Raw genomic sequence first — 16,037 nt, 5'->3', positions numbered from 1 at the left:
TAGTATTATCATACTAATCATCATCAATATTATTATCGTCAATGGTTAAAATAATTGACGTGTAAAAAAATACAGCGTTTCAAAATAGAACACTGGTAGATAAGGAAAAATAGCTTTAACTATAGTGATAAAATATAAATGCAAAAAATAATAATAATAAATAATAATAATTAAGAGAAAAAGGTCATATAATTGAATATATGTTATCCCCTTGTCCAACAACAGTGATACTCCGTTTATATATTTATTATATTACAACGAATAAATTTTGTTAAATGATAGCTCAGAGAAAAGCAAAATCGATCCGCAACAACTTTTCTTATTGTTCTTATAATAGTTATGTATATCTATATAACGATATCCACCTGTCGTACTTATGTACTTTTGTGTAGTATTTTTGCCACTCGTCCATTCGATTTATTGTATCGAACAAACAAAACACCGCGAGCTTTGTATGTTAGTTATAATAACCAAAAAACTAAATCACTCTTTATTTTTATTTATTTATTATAATTATATTACAATTAGAAAAATAATTTTTTAGTTTATAAATATAAATTAGGACAATGAGTTATGTTTTACCAGAGTCTAATGGAAAATACACAAGATCATTTTCGGCGCCAATAAAAAAATTTAATCCCAAAGAAAATATTGTGAGTATTTTTTTGGTATCTTTATTAATAAAATAATATACATTTTTCTTTTTAGCATCATACAAATTTATCAAAAACTTTTCGGATTCCTTGGAAAAAAAATTCAATTGATCGTACATCAAAGGTTTTAACAAAATCTGAATATGAATATTTTCGTAACTGCGCGATTGAGGGATTTAAAACAGAGCAAGAAAAGCGTGAAAATTTATTTAAAAATGAAATTAAGAAAGAAAATTTATTGGCTGAAAGTATAGCTCGTAAACAAAAAATACGTAAAATGGATTTAGAAAAATTAAAAAAAAAAACAAATAAACTTGATGAATTTGAAGCGGAAACAAAGATGCGAACTATGCATCTTCTTGAACGTGCAAATAATTTAAAACTCGAACAAGAAGAGGAAATGCAATTATGCAACAAACTGATATTAGAAACTAAATGTCGAGCTATTAGAGATCTTCAGGTAATTTACAATAATAATATTTCATTATTTACTATTAATAAATTTTTAATTAAAAAAATAGGTTGCAGAAAAAAAATTAATTGAAAAAGAATTGAATAAAGAGGAAAAAAGATTGAATGAAATGATGGAAAATGAAAGACGTTTAAAAATAAAAGAGGAAAAAGAAAAAGAAGAGGAAATAGCTAGTAAAAGACGAGAATTTGCATCTAGTTTGAAACATCAAATAATTGAAAATGAGGAGCAAAGAATTATTGAGTTTGAACGTAAGCAAGAAGAGGGTAAATTAATAAATTTAAGTAATATTGCTTGGATGGATGAACAAATAATGAAAGAAAAAAAAAGAAAAGAACAAGGTGCATTAATAAGAAAAGAATTGGCTGCTGAAAATCAACGGCTTATTAAATTTAAAGAAATGGAACGTGAAGAGAATCGAATTATAGATATAAGAATAAAAGAGTATCAGCGAATGAAGGATGAACGTGATAAGGCAATAGCACAAGCACAAAAAGCCATTGAAGATAAAAAAAATAAAGAACGAACTCGTGTAATTAAACAAGCAATGCAAGCCCACGATTTTAAATCTCAAATTGAAGAATTAAATGAAATTCGTATTAAAGAAGAGGTAGAACGTGAATGGCGAAAGCGGGAAAAAGAACAAGCTCTCAATAAATTAAAGACACGACATCAATTTTCTCAAGCACGTCAAGATCAAATAAAATTTCGTAAAATTCTTCAGGCTATGGAAATAGAACGTGACAAACGTGAATTTGATAAAATAATTGCTGAACAAAAAGAAGCATTACTAAAAGAACAAGAAAAACTTAAACAGCAACAATTACAAGCTCAAAGATATCGCAATGAAATATTGAAACAAGTAAATGATAAAGAAAAAAATAAAAATGAGGCAAGAAGAAAAATTTATCAAGAGGGTATGGCTAATCGTGCTGAAATTGAAATCAGAGGAAAAAGACTTAGAGAAGCAATGGAAAGAAAATGTAAAGAAATGAGAGAAAATAAAGTACCCGAAGTATATATAAATGATATTAAAAATATCATTTCAAAAATTAAATAATAACTTAATTTATTATTTATATTTTTATTATTTAAATAATACAACAACGTTGGGATCTCTTTCAACAATATCTTCTATTTGTGCAACAGATTGCCCAGTATTGCAACAAATTTCATCAAAACTGTAAGCACCAGTAAAATATTTATAAATAGGATCATTTTTATGATTTTCACAATTGTCATATAAATTATTATCTCCAAATGATCCCTTAACATAAATTGGATACTTGTAAACTCTTCGAATAAATCCTTTAATTAATCCAAATTGTACTAATCTTCGCTCGTTGATCCTTAAATTTTGTGGATTTAATCGCTGACACAAATCTTTTATTGTTGTACCATGAGTCATTGTTGCATACATTCTGTAGATATCACGAAGATGAGCTGGTTGCCTTGCTACAATTATTCATTTATTCATTAATTCATTAATTTATTTATTCAGATATATATACAATAAATAATTACCAGATTTAGATACAAAATGAATACATTCTTCTTGCAACTCTTTATTCTCAGCTAAAATTCCAAGCTTTGAAGTAGTTGTGTAAATATTACAATATTGAAATATAGGAATAAGAGTTACGACTCCATAATAAACAAGATTTTGAACACAACTTTTGACAAGATTATTTTCTACATCAGCTTCAGCAGCAATTCGAGTAACATGATTAAAACCATCAATATACGGCAAAACTTGTTGAGTTGTAAGATCCCACTGGTCACAGCAAAAAGATTCACGATTTACCAGAAATACAGGAACCTGATGATCTAATACGGGCTTTGGCTCAGCTGCCAGTCTAACAACTTTCAAATGAGTTGTCATTGTACCTTCTGTCAATGTACACATGTTATGACAATTTAAATCATTCATAACTTGCCCAAGAATTTCGGTCAATCGACTTTTATCAACGGAAACATTTGACAGAAAACTATTTTCCACTTCCAAAGCCATCTAAATAATTTATTATTATTATTATTATTATTATTATTATTATTATTATTATTATTATTATTATTATTTTAATATTTAATAAATAAACTTTTATTATAATGAGCTTAAATTATTAATACCAAAAAGTCGGACATTTTTTTAACAACCGGCTCATAATGAACAGTTCGTGCATCAGCATTACATACAAAACATAAATTAAAATAAAATGCATTTCGAGCATATTTTTTGTCATCTATTTTTACTGGAAATCCTAAAATTTTGCAATTTTGTAGTGTCCTAAAAATATTAAATAAATAAATAAATAAATACTATAATTATATAACTATTGTTTTTTAATAATCAATAATAATAGCAACATAACATACACGGTAAGAGTACTTCGTTGTAATTGTGCTTTTGGTATAATGTAAACGCTTACATTATCAAATATATCTTTGGACACATGATTATCAGGTACCTAAAAATTTAATTATTATTATTTATTTTATTTTATAATTAATTATATAAATAATTAAGTATATAAATTAAATATTATCAACTTGACAAGTTATTTTAGGGCCAGCTATATGATGAAATTCTGAAAAAAAAATACAACGTATAACACCCTTGTCTTCACTATTATTTTCATTATTTAAATTTGAGTGAAGCATTTTTCTTTCTTCCTCTAATTATTTTTTCACATTTTCATGTCATCAACTTTTTTTTTTCACAGGTTATAATACTTTTTTTTTTATTTTATTTTATTTTATTTTATAAATTATAATTAATAATAGTGCTTGATATAATTATTATTATTATTATTATTAAAATATTTTTTAGTGTTATTTAACTGGGCAATAATAATAACAACGATAATAACTGAACCGTAACCGAGTAGTAAACAGGGTAAACAGGTGTGTCGATCAGCTGATTATATATATTGTGATATATACTGGGTGTTATTATCAGAAAATAAGTTGTATTAATTTGATATTAATCACCAAGTATATGGAATAAATTTATAAATTTATTATAATGTTATCGAATTTACTGGTAAACTGAATTTTCGATTTAATCGGCAGTAACTACCAGTAAGAAGTTAGCAGTTAGCACAAGTGCACATATTTCTTTAAATATTTCATCATCTCTTGTAATAAATTTTTTCGATAACAATAATCAATTATATAATAAATATTCAAATTGTTTCATATAATTATTTAAATAATATATTAATAAAAAATGCCAGTACATATTAATTGGCCAACAGCTATTGGAATAATTGTTCCAAATCTAGGTGGATGGGCTGGAGCAATTGTGACTCGACGAAATATCACTCTTTGGTATAAGGTATAAAAAAATTTCATAAAATCTATTAAATCCCATATTGTTTTTTAAATATATATCTCAACTATTTAAATTACAGTCATTGAATAAACCAACTTGGACACCACCAAACTGGATGTTTGCACCAGTATGGACTAGTCTATACTCTTCAATAGGTTATGCTTCATATCTAGTGTATCGTGATGGAGGTGGATTTGAGAAGGCTGCTATTCCTCTCTCTATTTACGGTGTTAATTTAGTACTCAACTGGTTGTGGACACCTATATTTTTTGGAGCACACAACATTAAATTGGTAAATTACTACTCATTATTATTATTTTATTTTATAATCGTTATAAATAATATAAATATTATTAAAGGCTCTTTATGAGATTGCTGCACTATGGGGATCAACAGTAGTCTTGGGAATAAGCTTTTTCCAAGTAAATAAACTTGCTGGTGGTTTAATAGTGCCTTACTTGGCTTGGAATACTCTTGCCACTGCTCTCACCTATTCAGTTTATCGTAATAATGAAATTACTGACGTTGATGAGAAAAAAAAGTAGATATAATTATAATTAGTCATGATTTAATAATTAAAATGTATCCACATTATTTCAATATTGCTTTATGGCCTTCTACATGTAAACACAATCCATTCCAGGAAGATTTTTATATACTATTATAATAATAATAATAATAACAGTTTTGTTACGTATAATATACACAAACTTGTGAGCATATTTATGGTGTACATATTTTTTTATTACTTTATAAGAAATAAATGTGAGTTGGCCAACCACTGATTGATTACAGTTTTAATACAATATTAATATTAATAATAATAATAATAATAATTATTATTATAATAATAAATTTTCTTTCCTTTCATATTTCATTTTCCTCTCATTTCTCTTTATATACGTATTCTACATTTTTTAATTTTTTAATTTTTTTTTTTTTTTTTTTTTACATCCTGTTAAAATTATAGTATCGAAATTTTTTTTTCTTTTTATATATATGTTATTAAAAGAATCTATAAGTTATTTGTTTGGATGATTTTTTTTTATTTTCACAGCAGTCGTTACGTGGGATCTGTAGCGTAGATATATCCTTGTTGCTGAAGAACGTACAGTCTTTTTTCCACCGCAGTTTTATCTAAAATAAACGATAACTCGTTTTATTAATAAATAAATTTGATATATTATTGAGGAAACTTACATTTGATAAGCAATGCTCTGTCTTGGCTGTGGTTTACATGCTGCGACAGAGAATGAAGTAGAATTTGTGCAGTATGATAACGCTGAAAGCATTCCGCTGGATTTCCAAAAAGTTCATCTAGAGCAGCAGACTGACACTGTAAATAAGTAAATAAATAAATAAATAAATAAATATTTAATAAAATATATTTATAATTAAATTATTTAAAAATAAAATATACCATTTGTATTGCATGATTATAAAGAATTTTATCAGCAGTTGCTCCAGTTTGTCGTAATAATCCTGCACTATTCAGTTGCTTACATTCAGTTAAACAAATTCTAAATTTATCATTCATGGTATTGACAACCTCCTTAACATTTGCTGTCGGTTGAAGTCTTCCGGCTTTTAACTGCTGGGTAGCTAAACTAAGACCCGAGCTGAGCCACTGCAGGGCTCTGACTAATAGAATAACTTGCTCTGCTCGTCTTTTTGTCGCGGCATTACTTGCTGGTTCAACACCACCAAGAGGTGCACCCAAGGGTCCAGCCCGAGTTCTTGCAACTTCGCTTACACAATCACACAGTGCCACGACAAAATTAAGCTTGGCCAATATTTCATTATGTTCCCGTTCCAATAAAGTTTCTTCTGGTAATTCTGGAGCTATGAATGTCAACGGACGATCATCCGAACATGTTGGAATGAGTTCGGGAAAGAAACTCTGAAAGCTTCCAGCTTCTAAAAAATTAATTATTTTAATTATTATAACTGTAGTAACAAATGATAATAATAATAATTATTATTGTTGTTGTTGTTGTTGTTGTTATTTACCAGATATTTCAGGTAAAGTTACTGCTCGAGTTCCAAATGGAATAACTGGTGAATGCCTTAAAGTATTATTATTATCTTGAAGTGCTTTAGCAGTCGGCGAACCCAAAACAGCAAGGGGTCCAGTGAGAAGTGGTGAAGAAGAACTATTACTTCCGAGTGATCTTTTTAATGGTGAATTACCAGTTGAGATATGAGAATGCCTGGCACTTGGACTGACTTGCCATGTATGGGGTGGAGGTGGAGTTTCACTTAGTCTTCTATTTGGTGGTGTTCCAATAACAAATTGTACACTTGGTGGACTTAACGAACCAATATCAACCGGATGATTTTTATGACAACAATCAACACTTCGTTTCATACTTATTGGTTGCGATCGTGGTACAACACTGGTTTCAGTTCGTACAGTTGTTGTTGCTATTGTTGTTGTTTTTGTTGTTGTTGTTGCGGATGATAATGATGATGATGATGATGATGGTGATGGTGATGATGGATTAACGGTACTTTGTTGGGTTGGTACAGGAATTGGTTCAGATATTGGTAGAAAACATGGTCTTGGTGGACTAACTGCTTCTTTACTTGTTTGTTTGGTATATTTAACTTGTTGACAAGTTGGATTATTTTCAATGTCATTGCTCAAATCATTTGGTACAAGAACAAAACCATCTTCAGGACTTGAGCAAGGACTATTGACCTCTGGAACGGATGGATTTATAAGTTCAGCTCTTGGCTCTTGTATAGTCTCTGGTGATGCTGGTAATTCAGCAAACACTAAATTTTGACTATCAAGAGTTCCATGAAGAAATCGATGATTAAAAAATTCATCAAAAGCCATACGATCTCTGGCATTACGTCTCAAAAGACCCATTAGCAAACTTGATAGTTCTGGTGATGTACCAGGTGGTATTTTTGGACCGAGATTAACATTTTTTTCGTAAAATAATTTTAAAGCTTGAGGTGTGTGAGCTTGAAATGGTGCTTTACCAGTCAGACATTGAAATACGATTGTACCGAGGGACCATAAATCTGCTTTTGCGTCATACTGCAGTGACATTATTACTTCTGGAGCCATATACATTGGAGATCCACACAACGTAGCTGCCATTACACCATCTTGTAAAAATCTTGCAAATCCAAAATCAGCTGTAACAATGATAACAATTATTTTAATATAATTATTTTTATTTTTAAAAAATATAATAAAAATTTTATTACCAATTTTTAATGTGATTTGATGGGGTTGTGGACATGCTTTTCCACAATTATGACTCAATAATATATTTTGTGGCTTTAAATCACGGTGGACTACTCCTTTAGCATGAAGAGCCTTCATAGCTCCAGCTAATTGCTTCAAGAATACTCTAATTGTATCCTCAGATAAGGTACCTTTAGCTGTTTATTAAATATTTATTTAATTACTAGTAGTAATAATAATAATTGTTATTGTTATTGTTTATATTACCTCCTAAATAATCAGCCAGATCACCTCCATTGCAATACTCCATAACGAGGAAGACATTATGATTGGATTCCTTAAATTATTATTTCAAACAAAATTAAATTCATATCATAGATATATTATAATTATAAATTATATATAAATACCTTGCAATCCAATAGAGCGACAACATTTTCATGATGTAGTTCTGTCAGCTCCTGTCAATAAATTTCATTAAATTTATAAGTTATCATATGAATAATTAACTATAAAATAAATATATGCATTTAATGGATAACCTTTAAAATCTTTATTTCTTTGCCCAGAAGATTTTGGGATTTGGCCAAACTTTTTTTTGTTATACTTTTGATTGCAACTACAAAATTTGCTTTCTAAAATAAATGAATAAATGTAATTGTTAAGTGTGTCACCAAAAAACAAAACAAAATAATAATAATAATAATAATAATAATAATACTTTTCTATGTCTGCCTTTGAAAACAACAGCAAAAGCACCATGACCAATAAGGTCTTTTGTGTTGTACTCATAATCACCCACAATTTCCATTGTTATTATCAAGTATTTAAAATAATTTTATTATAAATAATAATTATTTCACATTTAATATTAATAATAATCATTTATAAAGCACAGATTTAGGTGAGATGAATCGCGCATCATCAGGATCAATACAAGAAAAGTCAAGATTCGTTTGCAAAAGCTTCATGCTTATTCACCTTCACTCTGGATCTTCTTCATCATCATCATCATCAACACTACACTTAATAATAATTATAATGACAATAATAATAATTAATTTAAATATCTCTTTTCTTATTTGACACACACACACTTACTAACACATTCACATATTCTTACATTAATGCGTACAAAAATTTATTATATACATCATATAAATATAAAATATTTAAAATTACGAAACAATGTATAGTAGTAAGCCAAAATCAGCCAAAAGAACTAGAGTCGTACACTCGTACGGAATCCAACAAAATGTCAGCCATTAAAAGAGAGAAAAAAATAGAGCGAATGGATGCGTTCTACGTTATATTAGAACAACTTTTAGTAATTCAAGACGCAGGCGCAGTTTGATGCGCATGCTTAATTTTTTGCGCGAGACTTCTGATATTTAAATTTGTACAGCTAATATGAAAAAAAAAAAAAAAAAAAAAAAAAAAAAAAAAAAAAAATATTTAAAATCTTAAAAAAATTACTAAAAATTTCTGAGTTTATCCATAATTATTATACTTATTGATTGATTGATACATATTTTAACATTCAAATTCAATGAATTGAATTTGATAATACATAAAACGTTGCATGGAATTTTTGGGTCAGAAGTAGTGGGGTCAGTGGGTAGGGTGGGGAATGAGTGTGCTCGAGAGCGGATGGGGGTTGCTTTGGCTTCGATGGCCAATAAAAAGGGTTTACTGCGCAGGTTAACTAGGTGGAGGTGGAGGTCCTCGGACTTATCTAAGACACCCACGCTACTGAACGCACCCTTTTTAAAAACAAACACAGCGATTTTATTTTTATTTTATACGCATACGCACTGAGTTGAATATAGTAATTGATAATATTAATTGAATTTTTAAACTAAATAAAGGATTTATAATTAAAAATGAGGATTTTTATTTATTTATTTATTCATTTATTTATTTACATTGAGTTATATTACAGCTCATTTATTTATACAGAAGAGTAAAACAGTCCATTAAGTATGAGAGTAATGACTAGATTAAAAAAAAAAAAAAAAAAAAAAAAAAATAAACAAATTATACCAATCAAAAATTATTTATCAGTCATTTAAAAATAATTTTGATTAACCCGTTTTATTATTAACGTTGAGGGATACAATAAATATAATCGTTAATAAAACAGTTGAGTAATTGATTTTTTTTTCTCCACATAAATTAAAACTTCAAAGAGGAATGTAAAAATATAAATATTATTCAATGGACAGACAAAATATTAAGTAAACTGCCGTAACTTTAAAATGACTGTTAATTAACGACTAGTTATAATACACAATTTACAATTTATTATTATTATTATTTGTTTATTTAAAATATTGGCGGTGATTTATTATTTATAATAAATAGCTTTGAGATTACCCCTCACGTCGTATATTTAATCTAATTATTTTTGTTTAATACTGAAATAATTATTATGTACAATCTCTGTATTTTTAATATTATTTAAATAAGTAGGTAAGAGTTTTTTTAAGCTTTTGATTGTGCTTTATAACTGAGACAAGGCAGTAAATAATTAATTTGAACGTTATAATTATTAATTAAATTAGTTTAGTATAAAATAAAACAGTGCAGCAGTGGCACTGACTGGGACGGTGTAGCCTAAGCGATTTCGTTACACAACCGATAAATTACAATTAAATAAATTAACTTGATTTGAAATTTACCAATATCGATATTTTTTTATACAATCATTACCTAAGTCGACAACCACTAGATGATTGTTTGGTAAGACTGCGATGCCTGTTGGACGTCGTAATTTTGAGCTGTGTGAATCTATTTCCGTGAGAATTGCACCACCTCCGAGTTTCATAACTTGAATTATACTTCGGCCTTTGTCACTACGTGATGCCACTATTTTTCCATCTTGATCAACAGCTATTCCTCCGTATTTACCTTTACCTGTTTTTATTTATTTTATTTAAATAAATTATTTAAACGTCACAACTTAATAATACAAAAATTTGTACAGCAAGTACCTTTTCCTTCGGCATTTATTTCTTCAGAAAAATCTCCTTTAGCTGAAAACACTTGTATCCTAGAATCGGCAACTAAAATTTCTCCGGCAGGCCCAACAGTCACTGAGCTAATTAACTTGAGCATACTTTTCTTTCCAACTTGAAAAAGTACCTTTCCATCAGAGTCAAAGACAAATACGCAGCTCTGTCCATTGTCAGCGACAAGTATATGCCCATAACTCCGATCTACCGCCACATCAATCGGCTCCTGAATAATAAAAAAAAAAAAAAAAAAAAAAAAAAAAAAAAAAAAAAAAAAAAAAAATACAGTTTTTGTTGTTTAAACTTGAGCCGGAAGTGTCGTAAAAAAGTCCACATGTTAGGATAAAAGCATTAACAAGTGGGCATATAAAAGTGTAACGTGCGAACCTGAAACGCATTGTGTGTGAACGAGCGAATAGTGTCGCCCAGTGTGCTCATTTCTGTAATTGTACGCGTTCTCCAATTTACGACAACTAATCCTTGCTCTGAAATAGCTATTCCAGTACAACTCCGTCCCTCCAAGCCTTCGTTAGTAACGTGTCTTTGAAACTCTAAATTACTGTCCAGTACCTAAATCATCATCATCATCATCATCATCATCATCATCATCATCAGTGAATTACCATTATTATGGTAAAACTTTCACAACAATAAACTGTTACCTTAATACGTGAATTTCCTGAGTCAACGATATAAATAAATCCATCATCGTCAACAGCAACAGCTACAGGTTGAAGAAATTCATCTTTTCCATGTCCTTTGCGTCCATAAACTTTAACTGGTTCATTGTGACCAGTGGCATCAAAAAACATTGGGTAGTCTTTGATAGGTCTCTCAAAAACCGATAGCTTCAAGGCATAGCGCGATTCACAAGGTGGTCTGAATCTTACCTCGTAGGTTCCATTATCCAGGTCTTGAACTTGTGTTTCAATGATTTGATTATCAGACGTGTCTGCTAGCGTCAGCTCAACACTTATAGGATCACCACCGACATTACGCGGGTGTCCGTGGTAATCAACAGTCTCTACTATCACAGTTGTCTCCAATTTAGCTATGGCTTCATCTTTCAAACTAGCTCTGCACAGTCCTATTGATTTAAATAAATATAAAATTAATAGTCTTTATCCTGTATATTACCATCACAAAGACATATTAGGTATGTACCAGGTAATGTTGTGCTAGAACGCACTCGCCCAAGTGTGTCCAAAGCTTTTTCCAATTCCTCAATTGCGCTATTGTGATTAAATTCCGCAGTAATAAATGCATTTTCCCGCGGCTCACTGAGTGCCACTGCTGCATCCAATTGATCAGTAAGGCTTCCTATTCTCTGTGTTATATTTCTTACTTCCACCTATAATGATCAGAATAAAATTGATAGCCGTTAAAAAGTTGTTGAAGTGTCTAAACTAAAAAAATAATAACCATTACTTACTTGATACTGCAAACCTTCACACTCTTGTTGAACTTTACTTTTCTCCGCTTCAATAAGCGCGAGTTGTTCTTCAAGTACACGTTTTTTGTCTCTAGCCGCAGCCGCAACAGCTTCTTGAAGCTCATCCCGTCTTCGTTCAACTTTAGTTATTATTTCTGTAAATTCAGCATCTACAATATTTATACATCTCTCCATAGCAGTTTCCAAACGCCGTAATTCAGTGCTGACTGATTCTTGAGCATGGGTAAGCTATAAAAAAAAAAATATATATATATATATATACATGTATATATTAAAACAAATTAAATTATGTAAAATAAATTACCTTTGAAATACACTCGTTGGCTTTATAAAGTAATATTTCCGACATTCTTTTAATAGCGATGCTAAATGGTATAATAGTATGCTCAGTACAACCTGGTGATGTGTCAGCATGATTACCACCAGTGCAGACAGTACAAAATACCGTATCACAAGTTTCGCAAAACAACAATTCCTGATTTATATGAACTGAACATTTAGGAATAACCTCACGTCGCTGGCGTGACATCAAATCCAAAAGCTGATTCACGAGGAAGCTGGGTGGCAGTGCTGGTACGCCGCCACGAGGAATAGTTATAAGTTCCCGGCAAATAGGACACCGAAAATGACCGGCTTCTCGTGTCTGTGAAGCCGCGATCCTTGTCAGGCAGTGCAAACATACCTAGACATAAAACATAAATTAACACCTTGTAGTTTACCATGAGTATTATGTTGAGAGTTCAGAGAACTCTTGATTGAGGTGGTGGTGGTGGTGATAATAGTGTTGGTACTCTAGTAAATTTAAATAATTACCGTGTGAGAACATGGCAAAAGTTTTGGCGTATGCTCGCTACCGTCGTAAACACACAGGCAAGTTCCACAGGTCAAAAAACTTTCGTTAAAGTCCTCGTAGTTGATGCTCACAGTTTCCACGAGCATCGAACTCATGCTGACCATTCTCTCCCCCAACCTAGTTCTAAATAATTTATTATTATTATTATTATCATTAAATAAATATTTAATATAAACTTATGTAAATGAAAATGATATATCGCTTAAATAAAATCTAACCACAACCTTCAACTTATTAAACTTACTGAATTGCTAGTCGGAGTGCTTCCATTATTATGTTTATTATTCTAACGCACCAGATAATGAAAAATTTATATCACAACTTGATAATGATAATGATAAAATAACAAAAACAATGATAACAAAATATTTAAAAGATGCGCAAAAAAAATTTCTAAAATTTGATTTTTAGAAAAAGAAAAAAAAAAAATATTAGATTTTTAAATAAAACATCTACAAAGGACGCATTATCCTGAATGACAAAACAACAAAACCGATAAATATTTATCACGATATTCAGACATCACTCCACTTGAAATAATCAAATCCATTATTTTTATTATTATAAACTTTTGTGAATAATTAATTGTATTATTAAATGACGACAACAGAAGAGAATAACTGAGAATAACGAGACAGTTCAGACGTTTAGACGGTTCAGATTCAGAGTAGTCAGAAGTCAGAAACAGAAAAGTAGAAAAGCAAGACCCGACGACGACCTAAGACCAAGACCACAGCACCACACAGCACAGACACAGAGAGCAGCAGATAGCAGCTTGGGGCTTGAGCTCACGTTTCACAGCTGCGCACGTTTCTCAGATGCTCTTTGTAGTTTGTAGATGTGCTAATGTAACGACGTGCTGCCATTGGTTTACTGTTCGTTGCCTGCGACGAGGACAAAAACTATAAAGAGAATTATCAAGAGAAAGAGAAAGAAAAAGATAAACTAAACTCTGGTGTTGTTGGAAAGGTTCGAGAGTATAGAGTGGGTAGAGTGTGGAGAAAGAGAGAAAAGAGACAAGTCGCGGGGGAGGATATCAGGACAAGTGATTAAAAATTAAACAGAGACAGCGAAAGAGTAACGCACGTTGCCGCGTATAAACCTGCTTCTACTTTTATTTTTCATATTGTACTTGTTCTATACTCGTATTAGTCTGTATCTGTGTATGTCTATCTTAATATTTGTGAGGTAAACATCGGGGTGAACAGCATCTGAATCTTAAATTTATCGCTGCTATAGTAAATTAGTAAACATTGCTATTTCAATCGAAAAGAATCAAAAATTTATCATGTTATTGTTTTTTATGAAATATTAAAAAACAAAGGAATTTTTATAAATAACACGGATGATAAAAGAGAATAAATAAAGATTAAATAATAATGTAATGCAATATCTAAGTGAACTACAGGAACAAAATTATCAGAGCTTGCTATTGCGTGATGCCGTAGGCGCCAGCAATTTTAGTTTTTTTTTAAACTCTAGCTTGTATGTATGGTACCGGTAAATTTTATTTTTTAGTTTCAATGGATAATTTTTAAAATTACCATGATAATTATTTTGTATGGCGATTTGTGATGAGATGATGAATTTTTTTTTTTTTTTAAATTTGTCAGTTTGCTTTCAATTAAACAAAAAATAATAAAAATATGACTTGGTTATACTATTAAAATTAAAGATTTTTAAAATATTTAATTTAAAATAATACAAACTCTTATTCGATTTAAAAATCAATAGTAATGAAATAAAATATTTGATTAATAATTTAAAAAAAAAAAAAAAAAAAAAAACAAGCTGACAAATCTTTTTAAATTTAATATAGATACTTAACTTTATTATTATCAGACACACGTTAAGATGGATCAAGTCTCCGGGTCACCCGGTGTAATAGTCCATCAGACTTTGTGCCGGGGTCATAACCGCTTAATTGGTCAGGAGCATAAAATAAAAAATAACCCAAGTATATATACTACCAGCACTGGTAAAAGTAATGGTAATGGTACACGAGTGTGCTATATTTGTGCTTTATTATTTGTTATAGACGAACACTATTGCTAGCTTACTCCATCATCTAACTCCTAATAAACGATTCAAACAAAAAAGCACAAAAGACTAAATATATACTAAGATGATTACATACAACAAGTGATGACTTGCAACCACTTAAAATTATTTTTTTTTTATCATAAGATATTTTATAAACAACTGGAATACTCTAGCAGGTTTGTATACTCATTAATCATTATATACTTTTTGCTCTTAAAAATTTGTTTACTCTAAAAATATTTTTCTCTTAATTCCAAGTAAAAACATACTTACATAAAAGGACAACAGCTCATGTAGACGATGATTTAATAAATTAATTTAATAGTAAATAAAATTTAATTATCAAATATCATGAGAATTTAATTGAATTTCAGTTTAATTTCTGTCATCATTTGACACATTTATAAAAGATACAGATGATACATAAAATAAAAGTGTAACAGCACTCAAAGAGATTTTAATTATTATTTAACGCATGTATATTAAATATTTAACTTAAATAAAATATCGATTCCGTACGCGTGCCAGGTGTCTGAGCAGGTGTATCGTTTTCTTTGTTACGTATTTCTGCATAAATAATATTATTATGTTTCTGTGCAATCCAATATATTAATATTCTATAAAATTTAACAAATGATGATTATTATAAACAAAACACAATGGATTGTTTAAGATGTAGATCAAGTTTATAGGATGACAATATTTTTATTTACAATTAATCAAAGGGAAGCATGCGCTCGTTTAATCAGGTCACAAGCCACTCGACCGAGATTGTCAACCCAAGGGCGTTCACAGTCAATCATAATTATTATTATTATTATTATTATTATTATTATTGTTACAAACTAATATTTATATAAAACTTTACACTTCTGTATTGATCAAGTTTTTTTATATTATTATTGTAGTTTGTTAAAATGAAAGTTTTTAAATAAAATACGAGTTGTGTGTGCGGCCATTGGTACCATGACAGACTGAGGGTTGGCTGCGCAAGCAGACTTTCTCCCCTTCGA

The 16,037-nt window shown here is 29.7% G+C and overlaps 5 protein-coding genes across 9 annotated transcripts; 2 read left to right on the top strand and 3 right to left on the bottom strand.

Annotated features, from left to right (window-relative positions):
• Positions 1–87: 87 nt before the first annotated feature.
• Positions 88–2,185, top strand: LOC103574807 (cilia- and flagella-associated protein 45-like). 2 transcript variants are annotated; one of them, XM_008554333.2, is made up of 4 exons: positions 88–452; positions 545–653; positions 709–1,113; positions 1,175–2,185. In XM_008554333.2, exons 2-4 carry the CDS (start codon positions 567–569, stop codon positions 2,183–2,185), a joined length of 1,503 nt encoding a protein of 500 aa, XP_008552555.1. In that variant the 5' UTR covers positions 88–452; positions 545–566. The 2 variants fall into 2 exon arrangements, with proteins under 2 accessions (XP_008552555.1, XP_008552554.1); XM_008554332.2 differs by having other exon boundaries at positions 88–653.
• A 27-nt stretch (positions 2,186–2,212) lies between these two features.
• On the bottom strand, positions 2,213–3,959 carry LOC103574806 (GATOR complex protein NPRL2). The gene is made up of 5 exons (XM_008554331.3): positions 3,676–3,959; positions 3,502–3,593; positions 3,256–3,412; positions 2,650–3,136; positions 2,213–2,580 (listed from the first exon to the last, which is right to left on the bottom strand). The coding sequence occupies exons 1-5, from the start codon at positions 3,784–3,786 to the stop codon at positions 2,213–2,215; spliced, it is 1,215 nt and encodes a 404-aa protein (XP_008552553.1). The 5' UTR covers positions 3,787–3,959.
• A 145-nt stretch (positions 3,960–4,104) lies between these two features.
• LOC103574805 (translocator protein) lies at positions 4,105–5,181 on the top strand. Its single transcript, XM_008554330.3, has 3 exons — positions 4,105–4,462; positions 4,539–4,751; positions 4,819–5,181. Exons 1-3 carry the CDS (start codon positions 4,355–4,357, stop codon positions 5,002–5,004), a joined length of 507 nt encoding a protein of 168 aa, XP_008552552.1. The 5' UTR covers positions 4,105–4,354; the 3' UTR covers positions 5,005–5,181.
• Positions 5,182–5,382: 201 nt separating this feature from the next.
• LOC103574804 (serine/threonine-protein kinase unc-51) lies at positions 5,383–8,948 on the bottom strand. The gene is made up of 9 exons (XM_008554329.2): positions 8,383–8,948; positions 8,204–8,296; positions 8,072–8,122; positions 7,929–7,998; positions 7,682–7,858; positions 6,470–7,609; positions 5,880–6,376; positions 5,660–5,795; positions 5,383–5,596 (listed from the first exon to the last, which is right to left on the bottom strand). The coding sequence occupies exons 1-9, from the start codon at positions 8,470–8,472 to the stop codon at positions 5,523–5,525; spliced, it is 2,328 nt and encodes a 775-aa protein (XP_008552551.1). The 5' UTR covers positions 8,473–8,948; the 3' UTR covers positions 5,383–5,522.
• Positions 8,949–9,720: 772 nt separating this feature from the next.
• Positions 9,721–16,025, bottom strand: LOC103574803 (tripartite motif-containing protein 2). 4 transcript variants are annotated; one of them, XM_053742816.1, is made up of 10 exons: positions 15,298–16,024; positions 14,811–14,900; positions 12,942–13,106; positions 12,433–12,810; positions 12,108–12,356; positions 11,840–12,026; positions 11,338–11,762; positions 11,063–11,245; positions 10,655–10,901; positions 9,721–10,577 (listed from the first exon to the last, which is right to left on the bottom strand). In XM_053742816.1, the coding sequence occupies exons 3-10, from the start codon at positions 13,083–13,085 to the stop codon at positions 10,339–10,341; spliced, it is 2,052 nt and encodes a 683-aa protein (XP_053598791.1). In that variant the 5' UTR covers positions 13,086–13,106; positions 14,811–14,900; positions 15,298–16,024; the 3' UTR covers positions 9,721–10,338. The 4 variants fall into 4 exon arrangements, with proteins under 4 accessions (XP_053598791.1, XP_014300861.1, XP_014300862.1 ...); XM_014445375.2 differs by lacking the exon at positions 14,811–14,900 and having other exon boundaries at positions 12,942–13,104; positions 15,298–16,025; XM_014445376.2 differs by lacking the exon at positions 15,298–16,024 and having other exon boundaries at positions 12,942–13,104; positions 14,810–15,137.
• Between the last annotated feature and the right edge of the window lie 12 nt (positions 16,026–16,037).

This window comes from Microplitis demolitor, chromosome 2, assembly GCF_026212275.2.
Source record: "Microplitis demolitor isolate Queensland-Clemson2020A chromosome 2, iyMicDemo2.1a, whole genome shotgun sequence".
NCBI classification, from domain to species: Eukaryota; Metazoa; Arthropoda; class Insecta; order Hymenoptera; family Braconidae; genus Microplitis; species Microplitis demolitor.
This window is presented reverse-complemented; position numbering and strand designations above follow the sequence as displayed.